At 49.2% G+C, this 19,284-nt stretch overlaps 1 protein-coding gene across 1 annotated transcript in view; it reads right to left on the bottom strand.

Annotated features, from left to right (window-relative positions):
• PHACTR2 (phosphatase and actin regulator 2) overlaps window positions 1-481 on the bottom strand; it is a 93,975-nt gene extending 93,494 nt beyond the window's left edge. Inside the window, exon 1 of the mRNA XM_056852645.1 lies at window positions 420-481. Within this exon, the coding sequence (XP_056708623.1) occupies window positions 420-462 (43 nt within the window). The 5' untranslated portion in view covers window positions 463-481. The remainder of the gene's footprint in view (window positions 1-419) is intronic.
• Between the last annotated feature and the right edge of the window lie 18,803 nt (window positions 482-19,284).

Raw genomic sequence — 19,284 nt, 5'->3', positions numbered from 1 at the left:
GTTTTACCAAGACCGCGCAGTTGTGCCTCTCCTCAAGAGCCGTTGGCGCTCCCGCTCCTCCTCAGCTCTCCTCAGAAACCAGGAACGGAGCCCCAAATGACAGGAGGCCACCCTGAGAGAGAGAGAGAGAGAGAGAGGAGCCGCTCCTGCCAGAGAAACTCTCGCTACCACCCCGGAGGCGACGCCGCTCCTTCTCTGACCAAGAAAGCCCAGCAGATAACCCTGGCGGCCAATCTGGCCCCCCCCCCGCCCCGCGCGCGCCCACCGAGGAGTCTGTCTGGGAACAAGACTTTCTGTGTGACCCGCAGGCCGGCGGATCCCCGGAAAGCGACAAAAACCGCCGCCGCCGCCGCCGCGCGCGCACAAGACGCCTTCCGGGCAGGGGGTCGCCCAAGCAGATCCCCGGGACCACCGCTCACCGCTCGCGTGCTCGGAGAGAGTGGAGACGGACGTCTGGCCCATCCCTTGCCCCGGACGAGGGCGGGGGGGGGGGCGGACCCCGCAATCAGGCGGCTCGCCTGGCCCTCCGGCAACAGCGGCGGCGTCTCCTCTCCCGCCGGAGCTTCCGAGGGCTCATGGCACCTTTTCCCCCCGCGCCTGCCGTTGCGAGACCGGCCTCCGCCTCTGCCTCTGGCGCGCTAGTTGCAAAGCCCTCCTCCCTCCTCCCCCCGCCCAACCCCGACGGTTCCTGTTGGGCCGCGCGCCCCCGTCCTCCCTCTATGCAGATTTCTGGGGACAAAGGTCACGGGGAGGGAGTCCCCCGCTGGCACCGCCACGCCAAAGCTGCCGCTCATCCCCCCCCCCCCACAGTAGCGGCTTGTAGCGTTGGGGCCCCTCTCCGCTCCCACACAAAGCAGTCAGTGTTAAGTGACCCCGTAGGGCTCGAAGGAGGAAGAATAAAGCACTTAGCCGTGGCGTTTAAACTGAACAAGGTCCTGAGAAATCAGCAGTGGCTGAACATGGACTGACACAAACAGGACACAGGGTCTTATTCCAAGACACTGAAAGACTGGACAATTCTACCAACTATTTTGTCAGATTGCACAGAGAAGCCATTGAAATTCATAAACATCAGCACAACTTTAACAGAAAAGAGGAGAGTTTAAGAATGAATAAGGCTTGGCTTCCTGTTCTAAAAAACCTCCAGACTAACAAAGGCAACATTCAACAATAGCCATACAGATTAGCTTTGGATTACACACATTAACAGATCACTTCAGGATACAATGGTTCCATATTAACATACCATACCCTCATTAGCACATTATCTTGATACTTACAGGACAATACTTTTGCAGGACAATACTCAGCTCAAACCCAACCCCTTTCTGACTATATATTACTCTTCCTACACCCTTGACACTGAGAGACCCTGTCCTTCAGTGTTACTCCTCTGAAGATGCCTGCCACAGCTGCTGGCGAAACGTCAGGAAAGAAAATACCAAGACCACGGTCACACAGCCCGGATAACCTACAAGAACCAAGGTCCTGTTTTCTTTAAGGTGCTTATCCTTATGTCGTTTCCCAACCTCAAGGGGCTCAGCTCTCTCCTTTTCTGGTGGTGCTAGCCACAGCCGCACAGAGAAGTTATTTCCCCCTCTCTCTGGCATACAGGGCCGCATACATCTACCGTCACGACTTGTTCTTGCTAATCTCTCCACATATTTGGGCATTTTCATTGCTTAGACCGTGCACCTTTTTATGAATGGCTGTTATTCAAAAAAAACATCTGAAGACACTTGCAAAAAGGGCAGTTCTATTTTTAAGCCTAAAGTCTGCCAAGCCTTTCCCCTGAAGAGGTAAACATCTCTTCCTCAATTGGCTAACAGGCTGGTAGACAGAAATGCTGGATTTCAAGACTAAAAACTCTAAACTAATTATTTGTATTGTACCAATTTATGTTGTTTGAGAGGCCTTATTGAATATAGATTCCTGTTTTCACAGGAATTAGTAAATGAGCAGACAAACTCTGAAATTAAGCATGCAGCTATTTTCGGGGATGCAGACAAGAAAAATCAGATGGCAACCTCCGACTGGGTTTTGTCTCTTAACAAAATCAAAAGTGAATAATTATTTGTGTACAGGTTACTTCTGGACTTCCTTGCTTACTACCACTAGACAGCGGTCTGTGAACAAAGGAAAGTATCAGTTCACAGTTTCCAGTACAATTTGTCACCCAAGTCAGAGAGGAAATAGGATAGATTTTTTTCCTGACAAAGAGAGCAAACAAAAGTTTCTGCCTCTTCAAGTTATTTTTTTAACATGTTGTTGTTAAAAATGTACAGTGTCCATAAGCTTTTTAAGCCACAGCTACATATTTACATGTTACTGAAAATAATTTTAATAGCCAAAATGATTGTATTTGGAGTTGCTATATGTCCCTTCTTTATAGGAGATGCCCTTCATTTTAGAAAATTACAGTGCCACAGAAGACTTGTAGAGCTCCCTTATTAAATATTCTATAACTATTATTAGTTAGAAATTAATTTCCATTGCAAAATATTATTGCACCCAGTCCCATGATTTCCAGTTTTTGGTATGTGAGGACCAGCTAGATATTATGCCAAGTACATGACTTCCAGTGAAAATAGCAGCCACTTATCTAATTCCCTCTTTTCTCTCCACAATACCTATTAGCACAAGTCAGTGTTTTTCTGTCATCAACCATCTACATCATCAGCAGGGGAGAGATGAAGAGAAATGGAACATGATGGTATTAGGGCTCATATAAATTATACTAGAGATTACAGAGGGAGAAAGGGGCCGACCACAACATTTTTGGTAGAAGCAGTGTGTTCATGCAATATCTACTTTGTGAATGGTTTGCCTGAACAAAAGGCAAATACCCTAACTGAATAAATGCCAGCAGACTGCAAGACTGGAATTGTTGTCTAAAACAAGCCTGTATCTAGGCTCCAACAATCATGTGGTATGACTGATCATATTGGTCCTGTTTCCTGGATGTTTACAAGATAAAACAGCCCGCATGTTTTATTGCATCCCCATTTACTTGGGCAGATGCTTTCTCTACAGGATCAGAGGAGCATGCTCATCATATTAGGTGCTCTGGAATGTAGGCAGGACAATGCCGCTGCAGTCGTCTTGTTTGGGGGCTTCCTAGAGGCACCTGGTTGGCCACTGTGGGGACAGACTGCTTGGCTTGATGGGCCTTGGTCTGATCCAGCATGGTCTTTCTTATATTCTAATAGTTGCCCCGAGTTCTTGCACACTTAATGATGCTTTTACAAATATTTTGTAAGACAACTAAATGCAAACTATGTATACCTTTGAGGCAGATAAACATAAATGTTCTTTCTGTTTATGTAAAATCTCCAATGCGTTTTAGGTCTTATATAAGAAAGAAAAGCTTCATTGTTCATATGCTTATGTATGTGATACATTAAAACTCTGATTGAAATTACTGTTGGTCTTCCTAGAAGACTTTTAAGGTTTCATGGGCAGTTTAACAGTCTCTATTCACACTAAAACAAAAACTCATAAGGTCAGAAATATTTGGGAGGGAGTTTTCTTTCTTTTCTTTTTTACAGATTTATCTGACCCTTCCTCCACGGAGCTTTGGTGGTGGGTATGAATCTTTCCTCTTCCGATTTATTCTGACAGGCTCAGAGATAATGAAAGGTTGTGTCACCCAGTGAGCTTCGATGAATGGAGATTTGGACCAAACCCTATTCAGGTCTAATGTGATATCAATAGGGTTGCCAACCTCCAGTTGGTGGCTGGAAATCTCCCACTATTACAACTGATCTCCAGGCGATAGAAATCAGTTCCCCTGGAGAAAATGGCCAGTCTGGCAATTAGACTCTGTGTCATAGAACTAGGATTACCAAACTAGGGAGAAGCTCTGGTTCCCACCTTAACGGGAGCCATGTTTGCTGCCCGCGGCTGGAGGGAAGCCGGAGCGCAGAGCTCGGGGAGGCAGGAGCAATGGCCGGCCAACCCGTGCATTTGCTCGTGCTCGGAGGCTCGTGCGGGCTCCTGTCTGCCCCGCAACAGCTTTCCCATTGCTGGGACCCAGGGGCATTGAACCAATGGGGGCCTTGGGCGGGAGCTCAAGGAGGGCGGGGCAGGAGGTCCCACCTCCAGCCCACTCCATCTTTTCTTTTGAAGACGGAAGCGAGCTGGAAAAGAGAGAGAGCGATTGAAAGGAGCGGACAAGCGAGAGAGACAGAGAGACAGAGCGAGCGGACAAGCCAGAGAGAAACAGACAGAGCGGACAAGCACAGAGAGACGCTAAAAAAGTGAGGGGGGGCTGATTGACTGTCGGGGGCAGGGCCGTGCCTTGCCCGGCGGCTCTTTCAGGCACAGCTTGCAGACCCACCGGAGCTTTCAGTTCTGCCCGAGCGCAGCTTGCAGCCCCACAGGAGCTTTCAGTTGTGCCCGAGCCACAGTACCGGGCACTGCACAGGCTTGCGGTTTGCAAGGGCACAGTAACGGGGGGGGGGGGGCAATCAGGCTCTTGCCATTCCCATCGCGTTTCAGCAGCCTATACTCTGCTATACGGCATATTCTGCCCCGCAGCTGGGAGGGGGGTCAGACCAACCCTCCCTCAAAGGGCATATTACGGCATACCACTCCTCCTGTTGGAGGCGATATAGGGACAGCTTGCTGGCTGTATTGCGCAGGCACCAATAAGTCTTGGACTGAACAGGCACCAATAAGGCTCCAATAAGCCTTATTCAGGGATGCTTGCACTACATTACAGGCCTTGCTGCACCGCTAACCTTACTGAGTTTACACAGCAAGTTTCACACCAGTCCCAATTTGCACCAGTCCCAGCCTGCCTGATTCTTATAATGGGAAAGTGAACAGGACATACCATGCCTCCAAAACGCATGGACACCCAAAAGAGGGGCGGGGCTGCTCCCCATAATAGGGGGAGAGCAGGCACAACCAGGGGTTAGCAGGCAAGCCTGTCCTCAGCCGGGCGTCCCACCGGTCCGAGCCGGGTCAGGGCCGCTGGCAGGCCAATGGCAGCTGGCGCTGGCTCCGGCGCTGGCAGTCTTGGCGCAGCTCCTATAAATGGGGAGTGGCGCGCGATTGCGGCCAACGCGGTCGCAACTAGAGCCGGCCAATCAGCCCATGGGGGTGGGAGGCAGCAATTCGGTTCCACCGCCGACCAGGTGTCTTTTCCCGGGTTCGGGAACAGTCCATGGGCCCCCACTTGGCAGGACATCTCAGATGCCGACCAGGTGTTTTTTCCCAGGTCCGGGAGCAGTCCACAAGCTGCCACTCGGCAGGACATCTCATATGCCGTAGAGCAGCTTTCCAAGACGGTTGACAGGCCGAATGCCCAACAGCCCGATAGAGAGGCCATTCCTGGCCCTAATGGCCTGGCAACATCCAGAGGCTGGGAGCCCAATCGCAAAGTGGGAAGAAAGGAATACCCTTCCTCTACATCATCAGAGTCCAGTTCAGTAGGGCACTGTCCCAGGCGGGAGGGAATAGCGGCAGATCCTGTGTCCTCAACCTCAGATGATGAGACATCTTCCTCTAAGGAATCTGCCTTAGCAAAGGGGGACGACTATTGGTTGTCAGCAGCTTCAGTTCCGGCCCTTCCTGCTTGGGCCCTCAGGCGCAGGAGGAGTCATCTGGACTGCGGGGAAGCAAAAGGTGCAGGTGAACTCATGCGAAGTAACAGGGGCCACTTTCTTCCTCCCCCATTTGAGGATGAGGAGGACCCGATTAGGGGGGACCTCCTCAACGGTCATTATGTAGACATATTTGCACTTACCAAACCCGAACTGGAAGAGGGTACCAGACTTGGGATATCATCAAGGGACAAAAAGGAAGTCAAGCCGGGGATGGGTGACAGGTCTTTTCAAAAATGGTTAGCAGGTTACAATAGACTCGTGAGGGTGGTAGCCTCTGCCTACCCCGAGCGGGGTTGGCACCTTCTCAATCATCTGGGCAACCTTCTAAGAGCCAGAGCTTTGGCAGGCAATAGAGCCGCCATCGAATACAACGAGGCCTTTCGGAAGTGGGCCTCTCGGAACAGGAGAACCCGCTGGGACCTCAGAGATGAGGAGCTCTGGCTTATGAAGGTGGGCCCACAGGAGGTACGCCCGGGCCTACATGCCCCATAGGAACGTCAATTAGAGCATTTGTGGGGACGTTAGTCGGGGAAAATGCCAGCGCTGGACATACAGATTTGAGCACTGCTGCGCATATGCGGGGACTTTGGCCTGGGGGAATGCCAACGCAGGGCATACGGTTTTGAACATTGCTGCGACACCTGCTTTGGCCTACACCCACGCAAGTCTTGCCCGCGTGGCAATTCTAGTCAGCCCCCCCTTGTTATTCAAGGGGCGGGGTCAGGCCCTTCCAATAACAGAAAACGAGAGTTGCCCCTCGACCAACAGTGAGGCAGGCAATCAGTAATCGATCACGGAATTGCTGTAAGTGGTAGCCATTGCAATATAGAAGGAGTTGGAATTGGGGCTGGGTAGCTGGCCCATTCTCCAGACCACCTACTATCAAGTTAAGGTTTCCCCATTGTGGGTCGGGCCAAAGAAGGCCCCTGGGGAAGTCAGGTGATTACATCAGCTGTCCTATCCGAAAGGGGCTTCCGTCAATGATAGGATATTGTCTGAGGTCACCACTGTGAGTTGCGCCTCTTTTGACCACGCTTTGAGCAAGTGGCCGTGGAGCCGGGAGTACCATTACCATCCAGAAAGACACAGGGGCCCTCTCCAATTTTAACAACTTCTTGGTCATGCGTGGTCACGATCAGGAGCACATTAAGATTGGCAAAAAGGGGTAATTTGCAAAATGCATATTATTGTATATGCAGCACATCATTGCCCACTTAAATGCATATTATTGGTTATGCAGCACGTCATTGCCTACTTAAATTTTGCCTGCTGGGGCATGGCTCCGGGCAGTTCACTTGGGCAGTGCACTTGGCACCCAGTTAAACCGTTCCGCCAGAGGGGCCAAAGCTCCACACCATCGCATCAGAGTGTCAAAAAATCATTAAGAAAGATACAAAAAGTGGGTTACAGCCCTTTGGCAGCACACTTTTGAGGTCGGTAGCGCTGCGTGCGCTCGAGGATACATCATTATGGCCAGCATACGGGTCTCCAATTCCCTTGCCATGGGCTGGTCACATGACTGAGCTGCTGCACAAGTCAAGGGCTTTCTGTTCCGTGCGGTGGAGCCAGCACTGGGCAATCACAAAAATAATGTACTTCAATATTTATCCTACCTAAAAGAATCAGGGTACGCCGCTGGGACCATCAGAGTCACACGGCGAACGGATTGTTCTTTGCAAGAGCACACGGGTTCTCTGACCCGAGCACGTCATTCAGGGCAAGGCAGGCCGCCAGGGGCTGGCTATGAAACATGCCAGCCTGCACGTCATCCAGGGCAAGGCTGGCCGTCAAGGACTGGCTATGAAACACTCCAGCCGTCAGAGATAGCAGAGGGCGGGTTACTTCAGCCATGCTGGCCGAGTTCATTTCCTGTCTCCCAGGGCATGCAGGCCACTCTCTAGGCCGATTTGTTTAAGGCAGCAAGGACCATCAACTTCTTTGGGCGCTCAGGGTGGAAGAACTGGCTGCACGGGCCCGGGCATTGATGTTTGTCGGTATACAACAGGGGTGGGGAACCTCCGGCCCGCGGGCCGGATCCGGCCCACGACATCATTGGCGGCGACCCACGGACTCTCCTGCAGAAGCCGCCGCCATTGCCGCCGCTGGAGCGGGCGCAGATGGCCGGGCAAGTGGGGAACAGAAGCCACACTCGGCATGGCCGGCGGCTTCTCCGGCGCCCTCTGGGCCTGTGTGAGCGGAGGGGCATGGCTAGCGGGTGGGCGCGAAGGAGGCTCTGCCCCACCCTGCTCACCTCTCACAAGCCTGAAGCTGCCCCCTCCCAGCCGGGCCCACTGCCAGTGAGAAAGGGGGGAGGGGGAGGCGGGCGGGCGGGAGGTGCCCGAGCCTCCGCCTGCCCGACTTCCTGCCCCGCGGCTCGCCAGCCCAACCGCCGCACCCTTCGCCTGTGGGCCGGGCCGGGCTGGGCCCCGCTGCCTCCCATGTGCCTGGAGCGAGCAGCAGGAGGAGGATCCCCCGCCTGGCTGGGCCCCACCGCCACATCCCCCCTCGCAAGTGGGTAGAAAGGAGCCCCCCCCTCGGGTCAGGCCGGCCGGTGGGAGATCCCCCCCGGGCAGGGGGCTTAGGGGCCTGGGCAAGCCAGGCAGGCAGGCAGGCAGAGAGGGGAGCTGGGCTGGGCTCCCTCTCTCCGCACCAGACGGGCCTCCTCTGAAAGGGTTGGGTGGAGCAGGTGGCGGTGGGGCCCAGCCAGGCGGGGGATCCTCCTCCTGCTGTTCGCTCCAGGCACATGGGAGGCAGCGGGGCCCAGCTCGGCCCAGCCCACAGGTGAAGGGTGCAGCGGTCGGGCTGGCGAGCCGCGGGGCAGGAAATCGGGCAGGCAGAGGCTTGGGCACCTCCCCCTCCCTCACTGGCGGTGGGCCCGGCTGGGAGGGGGTAGCTGTCAGCGGGGCAGGACGCCGAGCCTCCGCAGGAAGGGAAGAGTCTCGCTGCGGGCTGTTTTGCGCATGCCCCCCCACTTCTCTGCTGAGGGGGGAGGAGGCGGGGGGCTGTGTGTGTGTGTGTTTGGAAAAAGCAGGAAGGCTTTTTCTGTCTCTGGCCACTGATGCACGGGAGGTTTTGCCTTGGATTTGCCGCTCTCCAGATGCACGTTTCCCCCATCCAAATGCTCAAAACTCAAAAATAAGCCCCCATGCAGAGTTCTGAGAATTTGGAGGGGGGGGGGGAATGTGCATCTGAAGAGTGGCAAATCCAAGGCAAAACCTCCCGTGCATGAATGGCCAGAGACAGAAAAAGCCTTCCCACTTTTTCCAAACACACACACACACGGCCCCCCGCCTCCTCCCCCCTCAGCAGAGTAGTGGGGGGGCGCAAAACAGCCCACAGCGCAAGGGCGCGGGGAGACCCTTCCCTTCCCGCGGAGGCTCGGCGTCCTGCCCCGCTGACAGTTGCCCCCTCCCAGCCTCTTTCTGTCTCCCTCCGTCCTTTTCTTTCCCCACTTTTCTCTTTTTCTCCCTTGCTCCATTTCTTTCTCTCCCTCTCTCCCTTCTTTCCCTCTTTCCAGTGGCTTCTCCAGCACCCTCGGGTGGAGGAGCGTGCAGTCCTATTCCACCTTTAAACTGCCCACCAGTCACCCTCCAAACACCTTTCCATTTGTCTTGATATGTAGAGTAAGGAACTAGGGTTGCCAATCTCCAGGTACTAGCTGGAGATCTGCTATTACAAGTGATCTCCAGCCAACAGAGGTCAGTTCCCCTGGATAAAATGGCCACTTTGGTAATTGGACTCTATGGCACTGAAGTCCCTCCCCAAACCCCGTCCTCCTCAGGCGCCACCCAAAAAACCTCCCAATCATGGCAAAGAGGAACTTGGCAACCCTAGCCCCCCCGCCCCCCCCCCCGCGGGGAGATCAATGTCCGGTATGGCCCCCGATTGATGTTATAAATATGCAAATGGCCCTTGGCAGGAAAAAGGTTCCCCACCCCTGGTGTACAATTATTGCGTCTGGCCTGACTGGGTTCTCTTTTATTGGGTTTTTAGTTTCAGGACACTGCCGAATGATGTGGGACGGCCTGTCAACAGGACGCTTACAAGCCATTGGGCATCAGCATTCAGTGGCATGCAAGGATTACATCCGGCCTGACCGGGGTCCCCTTTTAATGGTGTTATGACTTAAGGACACTGCTGGACGGTATGGATCGTTGGGCTGCTGGGACCGGTCTGTCAACAGAATGCATATAAGCCTTTGGCCTTGTCATTCATCAGCATACGAAGATTCTGTCCGGCCTGACGGGGTTCTCTTTTAATTACATTTATGAGTTTCAGGACATGGCCGGACGTGGTGGATCGTGAGACGCAGCATGGTTTGTGGGAACGGTCCGTATGCCATGTTGTCAATGGTTTTAAACCAGTGGTCGCTGGCGGTCAGCGGCGTCCAAATAAGTATGTTCGGCCTGACCAGGTTCTTTTAATTGTGTTTTATCAGTTTCAGAATACTGTCGGAAGGTGTGGCTCGTTGGCCACAACATTGTTTTGAATGGACGGTATGCCAGCTAGATGGGGACAGCAGGTTGGCCTGGAACATGCAGTCCGGAATTATTGGCTGGGCCAACGGGGCGTACATGGCCTGGAATGTGCAGGCCGGAGTTATTGGCCGGTCAACGGGGCATGCGTGGCCTGGAACGTGCAGTCTGGAGTTACTGTCGGGGTCAATGGGGCATGCGGTGGCATTCGTTAATGCCGGTGTGGCTGCAGCTGGTAAAGGAGCATGGGGCCCTTCACGCTTTGGTTCTCCAGTTGGGGAGGATGACCTTTGCAGCACAGGAAGCCTGCCAGGGCTTGGCGGCTTTGGCAGCGGCATGCCCGGGCATGGTAAACTGCTGGTCGGTTTTGCTGGAAAGGCGGCCTTGGAAAGGTGCCCGCAACGTCAAGCGCATAAAGGTGGCGCGGAGGAAAGTCACCAACACAGTTGGCACAACTGTGGGCAGATTGGGAGGAACGGTAATACGTCAAGGGGACATTTCCTTCTGTATGGCAGCATTTACCGTTGGGCGGATGCACCTCTCCAGCTGGGGCCATGGATTTATGGCTTCAGAACATTTGTGGGGCCTGAGGAATTGGCTTCAGCTGTGAGATGTGGCAGAAGCTGCTCTGGTCCGTGTGGGAAATGGGCCCAATGCAGCTTTTTGGCGGATAGGCATGGAGATGTGTCAGTTTGGGGGAAAGCAGCCAGGAGGGGTCGCTTTCTCAGCTATGGGAATCCCAATAAGGGGGGGTTTGGGAGAGGATTCAAGGACATGCCATAAAGGTAGGGTAGGTTGTCTGCCTCTTCCCAAGCGACGGACAAAACACCCAGTGGCGTTCGTCCTGGTGTCTTTGCTGGTTCGTCGCCCCGGTTGCTCGCTGCGAGCTCGCTGCGGGCTGGTGGTTACACAGGGCCGCATTGGGGGCCGGCCCTGTTACCTGACACATCGTACATGCTGCACCACGGGGGTCACAGCTGTTGCCAATTCCAAGTTGTGGCCTAATTTAATCCAACTTTAATTCCAATCTTTACAATTAATTATTAAAGTTGATGTTTAATAAAGTTATGTTGTAATAAAAATGTTATTTAAGAGAAATGTCTTATAACTTTGTTAGCACATCGGCATTCCCTCCCAATTAGCCCTGGGTCAGCAAGCTCTGGTTCCCGCCTCAACGGGAGCCATGTTTGCTGCCTGCGGCTGGAGGGAAGCCGGAGCGCAGAGCTCGGGGAGGCAGGAGCAACGGCCAGCCAACACGTGCATTTGCTCGTGCTCGGAGGCTCGTGCCAGCTCCTGTCTGCCCTGCAACTGCTTTCCCATTGCTGGGACCCAGGGGCATTGAACCAATGGGGGCCTTGAGCGGGAGCTCAAGGAGGGCGGGGCGGGCCCTCCCCCGGAGGTATAAAACGGGGAGGAGGTCCCGCCTCCAGCCCACTCCGTCATTTCTTTTGAACCACCCACCCACCCTAGAGAGATGGGTCATCAATGGAGCTAGCCACAAGTCACAACTTGGGCGGATAGACATGGAGATGTGTCAGTTTGGGGGAAAGCGGCCGGGAGGGGTCGCTTTCTCAGCTATGGGAATCCCAATAAGGGTTTTTTTGGGAGAGGACTCAAGGACATGCCATAAAGGTAGGGTAGGTTGTCTGCCTCTTCCCAAGTGACAGGCAAAACACCCAGTGGCGTTCGTCCTGGTGTCTTTGCTGGTTCGTCGCCCCGGTTGCTCGCAGCAGGCTCGCTGCGGGCTGGTGGTTACACAGGGCCGCATTGCGGGCCAGCCCTGTTACCGACACATCGTACATGCTGTGCTACGGGGGTTGCAGCTGTTGCCAATTCCAAGTTGTGGCCTAATTTAATCCAACTTTCATTCCAATCTTTAAAATTAATTATTAAAGTTGATGTTTAATAAAGTTATGTTGTAATAAAAATGTTATTTAAGAGAAATGTCTTATAACTTTGTTAGCACGTCGGCATTCCCTCCCAATTAGCCCTGGGTCAGCAATCTCTTCGAATCAACTGATGTCCTTCTTTCTTTATAAGGGTAACCAGTATGTCCCCGCCGCAGTTAAGGTATTCAACTCCAAAATCTTACCCCAGATTCTGTATGGTGTACCTATCTGGGTAAAATGCGTTCAATCAGAACTTAGAATCCATTCAAGCTAACTTTTATAGAAAAATTCTTGGTCTCCCTCGCTGTGTCTCTTGTTATGCTATTACCTCTGAACCTGGTCAAAGCTTGTGTGAAACCAAGGCATGGCTGCTAACCATTCGTTATTAGCTTAAACTGTTTTTTTAGAACAGAGCATGGTTCTCTGATGTCACTGCTGTTAAAAGAACTTCATAATACCTCCTGGGATTGTATAATTTTGCCCAAAATAAGATCATCTGGCGTCTCTGTGGAAGACCTTGCTTTAACTACTGAGGCCCATATTTTTAAAATTGTTAAACAGCGTTTCTTGGATATGGAGCGTCAGAAGTTACTCCCCATTCAACCCTCGGTCTGCAATGTTGGGTCTCAAGAATATAACCGACAATATTCCTCATTATTTTCATACTCTGGACATCCCATCCCTCCACAGAGCCTTCTTCTCTCGCTAGGGTTAATGCCTTTCCTTCAAGGATGCTATATGGAAGGTATCAACAAATACCAATCCAGGAAAAGATTTGTCCCTGTGATACCTATTCCCTGGACTCAATTGATCATATTCTGTTTGTCTGCCCTCTATACGAAACACCCCGTGGGAAATGGTTAAAAAATTGGCTTCTTTCCAAATATCACCTACCTACCCAAGTAAAACGTCAATTTTTATTGAATGATTCCGATCCGGAGGTTACTGTAGATGTTGCCAATTTTCTAGTGGATGTGATGAAAGTTCAAAAAGCCCAAAGTTTGTAATTTTGACCATTGGAATTTATTGGCCTATGTTTTTATCTTAATAACTGCATATTTTATGAACCTTCTGTAACAATTGTAATATTACTTATGCCATTAAAGGTTTTTTAAGTTTAAGTTTAAATTAGACTCTGTGGCATTGAAGTCCCTCCCCTCTCTGAACCCCGCCCTCCTTAGACTCCACCTCCAAAATCTTCAGGTATTTCCCAATCTGGAGCTGGCACCCTTAGACACCAACCGCTATGCTACTGGGCCAGAATATTTTTAAAAGAATGAATTAACCTTAAAAATGCATTAACAAAGACAACTTTATACTTTGTCTTTTTTTACATTTCATATTTTCTAAAAACAATATTCATGGCCACAGGAGTGTTTTACAGTGAGTCAGATTGTTGATTCATCTAGTCCAGTATTGCCTACTCTGACAGGCAGCGGCTGTCCAGTGTCTGAGGCAGAGCAAGGCCTTTCCTGCTACTTAATGAATTCACCAATTCACACATTACGGAATATACAAGTTTAGTCTGGGGTCCCCAGTGTTCATAGTCACACATGGCTTGCAGGCTCTTTTCAATTCCTCTGCATGTAGTAGGGATGCCAGCCGCCAGGAGGGACCTGGGGATCCCCTGGAATCACAGGTCATCTCCAGACTACAGAGATCAGTTCCCCTGAAGAAAATGGATGCTTGGAGGGTGGACTCTATGCCATTGTACCCCACCAAGGTCCCTGTCCTCCCCATCCTCCATCCCGAATCTCCAGGAGTTTCCCAACCTGGAGCTGGCAACCCTAGCATGTAACACCAGATTCCAATAGTGACTACAATGCTTCAGCCTCCTCTCCCACCATTTTCCTGACCTGAAACAGTGGGGGGGGGGGGCGCAGAGGGAGAGCCAGTGTGGCACAGTGGTTAAGAGTGTTGGACTAGGATCTGTGAGACTTAGGTTCGAATCTCCACTCATGCCATGGAAGCTCACTGAGTGACCATACTCTCTCAGCCTAACTTTCCTCACAGTAGGTATGCCAGCCTCCAGGTGAGACCTGGGGATCCCCTGGAATTACAGTTCATCAATTCCCCTGGATAAAATGGCTGCTTTGGAGGGTGGACTCTATGGCATTATACCCCACTGAGGTCCCTTTCCTCCCCAGGCTCCATCCCCCAATCCCAACCTGGAGCCGGTAACCCTCCCCTCCCCATCAGTGGCCAGGGGGGACCTGGCAACCCTACTTCACAGGGTTGTTGTGAGGATAAAATGGAGGAAAGGAGAACGATGTGAGACGCTTTGGGTCCGCATTGGGGAGAAAGGCGGGGTATAAATGAATTAAACTATTTGGCCATGCTTGTACTGGAGGTGACAAGGGGCCTTCTGCGTGCAAATAATCTGCTTCCCCACCGTGCTACAGCCTCTTCTTCTGGAAAGTCTCCTTCCCCTCAGTTCCCAACAGTTCATACAGTTGTGGAGTATTTCATGAGGAGAAGAAATGTGGCTTTTTAACTTATTTTGTTAGGGACCGTCTTCACCTCTGAATCTAGGGGTGATTTCCTTAGATATGAAAGGACTCCCGTAACTTATTCATGTATTTGCAAAGATGTACATATGTAGCCTGAATAAATTTAAAAGTATACAACTGGTTTTCTGCATGACCTATAAACTGCAATTGTATGGTGATTATGGAGCAATTTGTAGTTGCAACTAGAGGCCCTCAAATGTATTCATTTGGAGGGGGGGAAACGCCTTTTCAAACATGATAGTAGTGTATATAAGATACAGACTCAAAGTCAGCTGACAATAGCTGCTAGTACAGGTACTATATCAAATGTAATGAGTTTGACTAGAGTGAGGCTTCTTTTTAACATGTCCATACAGATTCAACCAAGAAGGGAAACAATTTTAGAGTCTATTATATGAAACTCTTTTGCTGTCTTTGTAGGGGTAATCTTCCTGAACATCAATATGATCAATATTCCTCAGGAGTATTTTTCTATATTTTCTTCCATTTATACCTTCCAGTGGGATAGCCATATTACTCTGTTGCAGCAAAAACAGAAAGTGGTCTTGTGTCACCTTAAAGACTAACAGATATTGTTATGTATGCAGCAGAAAGCAAGGCTCATGTTGAGCTAGAAGTCTGCTCCAGGCTCCTTCACCTGTGTGTTCCTATTGGGCAGTGGTCTAAAGTCACCCAATCACGGACCTGGCTTGATCCTGAGTTCCCATTGGACAATGGACTACTACCGTGTTTCCCCGAAAATAAGACATACCCATAAAATAAGCCGTAGCAGCATTTCTAAGCATTTGCTTAATATAAGCCATACCCCGAAAATAAGGCACCCCGGGGCTGGTGTGGAGAAGACCAGGAGGAGCCCAGCTGAGCAGATGCAGTCTCCCGCGGCTGCTTCAAAGGCCCGGCAACCAGCGCGCCCGGGGCTGGGGTGGAAAAGATTAGGAGGAGCCCAGCTCAGCAGAGGCGGTCTCCCGCAGCCGCTTCAAAGGCTCTGCAACCAGCGTGCCCGGGTCTCTGGGGGCGGGGAAGACAGGAGGAGCCCAGCTGAGCAGATGCAGTCTCCCGCGGCCACTTCAAAGGCCCGGCAACCAGCGCGCCTGGGCCTCTGGGGGCGGGACCGGAAGGGGGTGGTAAGGAGAGAATGGGAGCCGAGAGGGAGGCAGTTCTGATTCCCTCGGAATAAGACATCTCCTGAAAATAAGCCATAGTGTGTCTTCTTGAGGAAAAATAAATATAACACAGTGTCTTATTTTCGGGAAAACACGGTACTGGCCAATTGCAGACTTGGGGTGTGTGGCTCCGGGTGGTTGGGTTGAGCATGTAAGCCAGGGAGTTGAGCCCTTATAGTTCAGTTTGAGTTAGTTCTATACAGTTGCAGGTCAGAGCCTTCTAGTGTGTTAATAAACAGTTGTGTTGGCGCTCCGTCTTCGGTCTTGTGCATTACCCCGCATATATAAGAGATATAATAAACCCATTAGTGCTTTTGGGTTCCACAAGATTCCTTTTTGTTTTCAATTGCAAAAGCAAGCAGGAGACAAAGCATTGTATGTCTTGTGCCAACAAAGAAAAAAAAAGGTCTTCACTAAGAGGGAATAAGAAAAGAAAATTAAAATCCCTTTGGCACAATATGGGCTCTAATAAAGTCAGGTTTTTCTAAGCATATAACCCATTCAGGCTTTCTGATTTCTTTCTTTCTTTCTTTCTTTCTTTCTTTTTTTCTTTTTTGCACCTGTGTATTTTACTTTTATTTAATCAATTTTCTGCCAGTCCACTAATCATCAGTTATTAATCTCACACTACTTGCAGAGAGCCAGACAAATTTATCATCATCCCAAATAGCCACGTGACTATGGTACACCCTGTGTGCCACGCCACCAAACACACATACACACAATAATATAAGATATAATTATTAATATTAAATATATAACTATAACCTTTTTAATTACCAGAGTACCTCTGAGCATGTAGGGTTGTCTCTCTCTGCCACTGTTGAACCTTAGCCAGCCCTCCTGTATCTGGAGTTAGGAGAAGGGCTTCTATCTTTGCCATCTCATTCTCTCCTCATAGGCACAGCAACTCAAGTGAGAGTATGCCCAGGTACCCAGAGGAAAGCAGGCTGGCTCAGGAGAAAGGGAGTAAAACCACACCATTATGGCCAGCTTCCTTTTCCCCCCTGCGTGGCTGCAGTGGTAGTGGTTTTACTCTCTTTTCCCTGTGGCCAGCTTGCTGTCTTCCAGACAGCTGCCTGTGTACTGAGATGCGAATGTGAAGGCTATGGAGAATGTGGGGAGGGGTGTTGTTGAAGAGGACGGGCCTTTTACCTCCACCTCTGGCCCACAGTTCAGAGAGGCTCGTTTCTGACCCGTCTTCCGATACCTGCGGTGTTTCACAGCCAGAAGCCCTGTCAGGCAATGGCCTTGCCCTGGAACATGGGGTGGGGCGCCACACTGGGGAATGGTGCTCAGGTGCCATGTCAAAGAGCCACATGTGACTCCCAAGCCACTGAATAAGTATCACTGGGCCAAAACCACGTCTGTCACAGCCACATAGAAGTTAATAAGACCACAGAACCCATTACTACATTCGAGCACGTTGGCTTTCTGGGGCTTTTTAAAAATCCGTGATCTATGAAAACATTCATTGTTGAGGAAAAAACTTGTACTAATCCATACTGACAGTATATAAGAATAACTAGGAAAATGGTTTTTAAAATCCCAGTATAATCAATAAAAAGAACAAAAGAGCACATTACTGTTATTTTATCAGCTATTCTGAAAGTACATTGCAAATGCTGTTGAAAATGAATGCTGAAACAAGCAGTGTGTACATACTACATTTGAGAAAAATTACGAGTGTGTACAGCTCTCCTTAATGGCATGGCATGAGAACCAGTCCTAGTTTTTAAAAAAAAGTTGGATAATTTCTGCTTAGGTACATACAACATTTTTGTTTTCTCTTCTGAATGGTGAGAAGCCCCAAGGGTCATGGCCACAAGGTTTAATTTCCTTTGAATAAGATAGCTCCAGTGAGACCTGGGATGTGTCTTTGTAATATTTATCTTGTTTCCAAAAATGTACAAGCAGGTACAGTGGAAGCTTAGCTTCTTTCTGAAGCTCTTAGGAAGAAGAAATCCTATAGCTCAATCCACAGCTACACTGCCCTTAAGTGTATTTTAAATCAATGATGCACTTGTTGTATGAGATCCAGAAGTTTTCCTTCAGTGTTCCTGTTTCAAGGAAAATATACTTTCCCAGGGGTCAAATTATTGTGGCACATTCTGTACAACAGTGGCTGAGTTTCATGCAGTAGAAATGAGGCAAGGTAAAGTGCCTCTCAATTTCTGATAGCCAAAGAGTATCTTTTTTTACAAAAAATATATTCTTTAAAAAGCACACACAAAGAGTGTGTCCATACATCTCTGCATGAATTCAACTTCCCAAATTTCAATTCAAAACAATTAACATAAAAATGGTACTATTCTTTTTTGTCAAGAGGCTAAGAATCTTTTGCTGTAGTTTCAAAGTTTACCTGTAGAGAAAATTACAGAATAGAAATATTCAGCCTCTACCTTCCCTCCCCATATTTTTTCACGAAGTTATAGTAACCCTGTAGGAACAAGTAGTTTTAGCAGAAATCATTGTATAAGACTGCTATGAAGTCACACAGGAACACTAATTTCTGTGAACTGCTTGCAAGAAAAGCTATATTTGTATAGGCTCAGAAGGTGTTACATATATGGAAATATTAATGTCTATCTATAGCTGCTGCAGTTGAGAGGACCATACAGTAGTCCACATTAAAATTGCTCTCATATTACAATCTGCAGATGTTTTGAAGGTGCTGTTTTAAATGAATAACCATTCTACAACTACTGCAATTTTTCACAACATCTCTCCATAGAAAAAAACCATAGATGCAAAGGACTGAATACAATTTTTTTATATATATATATTTATAAATTCAGCCTAGACAACAGGCTCTACATACTCTAGATTATAATTCCTATTGCATTTGGGTTTCAAGTTTAAGCATACTTGCTTTAGAAGTACCGTAAGTGCAATTGCTTTGTAGACTTTTTTGAAATCAATACAAAATTTAGGTGCAAGGTAAATTCAAGCACATATTTTCCTCCAACCAAAGTCTGCTGTTTTGCTGAGCAATAAACTCACTGGAAACAAAATTCTAAATACAAAGGAAGTCTACACTTACAGGTTAGAATTCCAAGTAAGGTCTTCTGAAAATATCAAACTGGTATTATAAGTAGCTGAAGCTTTAATCAAAAATAAAAGTTTTTTCAAAACGTCATTCACTTTTATGGCAACCAAGTTATTGTTTTTGAATCTGAATATGGGTAGAGCTATTTGAATTTATAAACAGCACACATCAGAGATTTTGCTAGGCCAGAATTTTAAAAACAACAGACTGCTTAGGACCAGAAGTGGTCTGTATTTTGGATCTTTCCATATTTTGAATATTTTGGATTTTTTGCATGTACATAATGTACATCTTGGGGATGGGACCCATGTCTAAAAATGAAATTCATTTATGTTTTATATATGTTTTATATATACTTTATGCACATAGCCTGAATGTAATTTTAAACAATATTTTTATAATTCTGTCTACAATGAACCGCCAATGGTGCTGCTGAGGCCTGTGAGTAACGCCTGCATGCTGGCTCAAAACATCTGGTTTTCAGATCAATCCGGATATCAGATGTCCAGATAAGGGATACTCAACCTGTACCATGTTAAGAATGCCTCACCACTTTTATTTCATATTGAGATGCTGGATTTAAGAG

Source organism: Euleptes europaea, chromosome 7, assembly GCF_029931775.1.
Source record: "Euleptes europaea isolate rEulEur1 chromosome 7, rEulEur1.hap1, whole genome shotgun sequence".
NCBI classification, from domain to species: Eukaryota; Metazoa; Chordata; class Lepidosauria; order Squamata; family Sphaerodactylidae; genus Euleptes; species Euleptes europaea.
The sequence above is the reverse complement of the archived record's forward strand: the minus strand, read 5'-3'. Positions and strand labels throughout refer to the sequence as shown.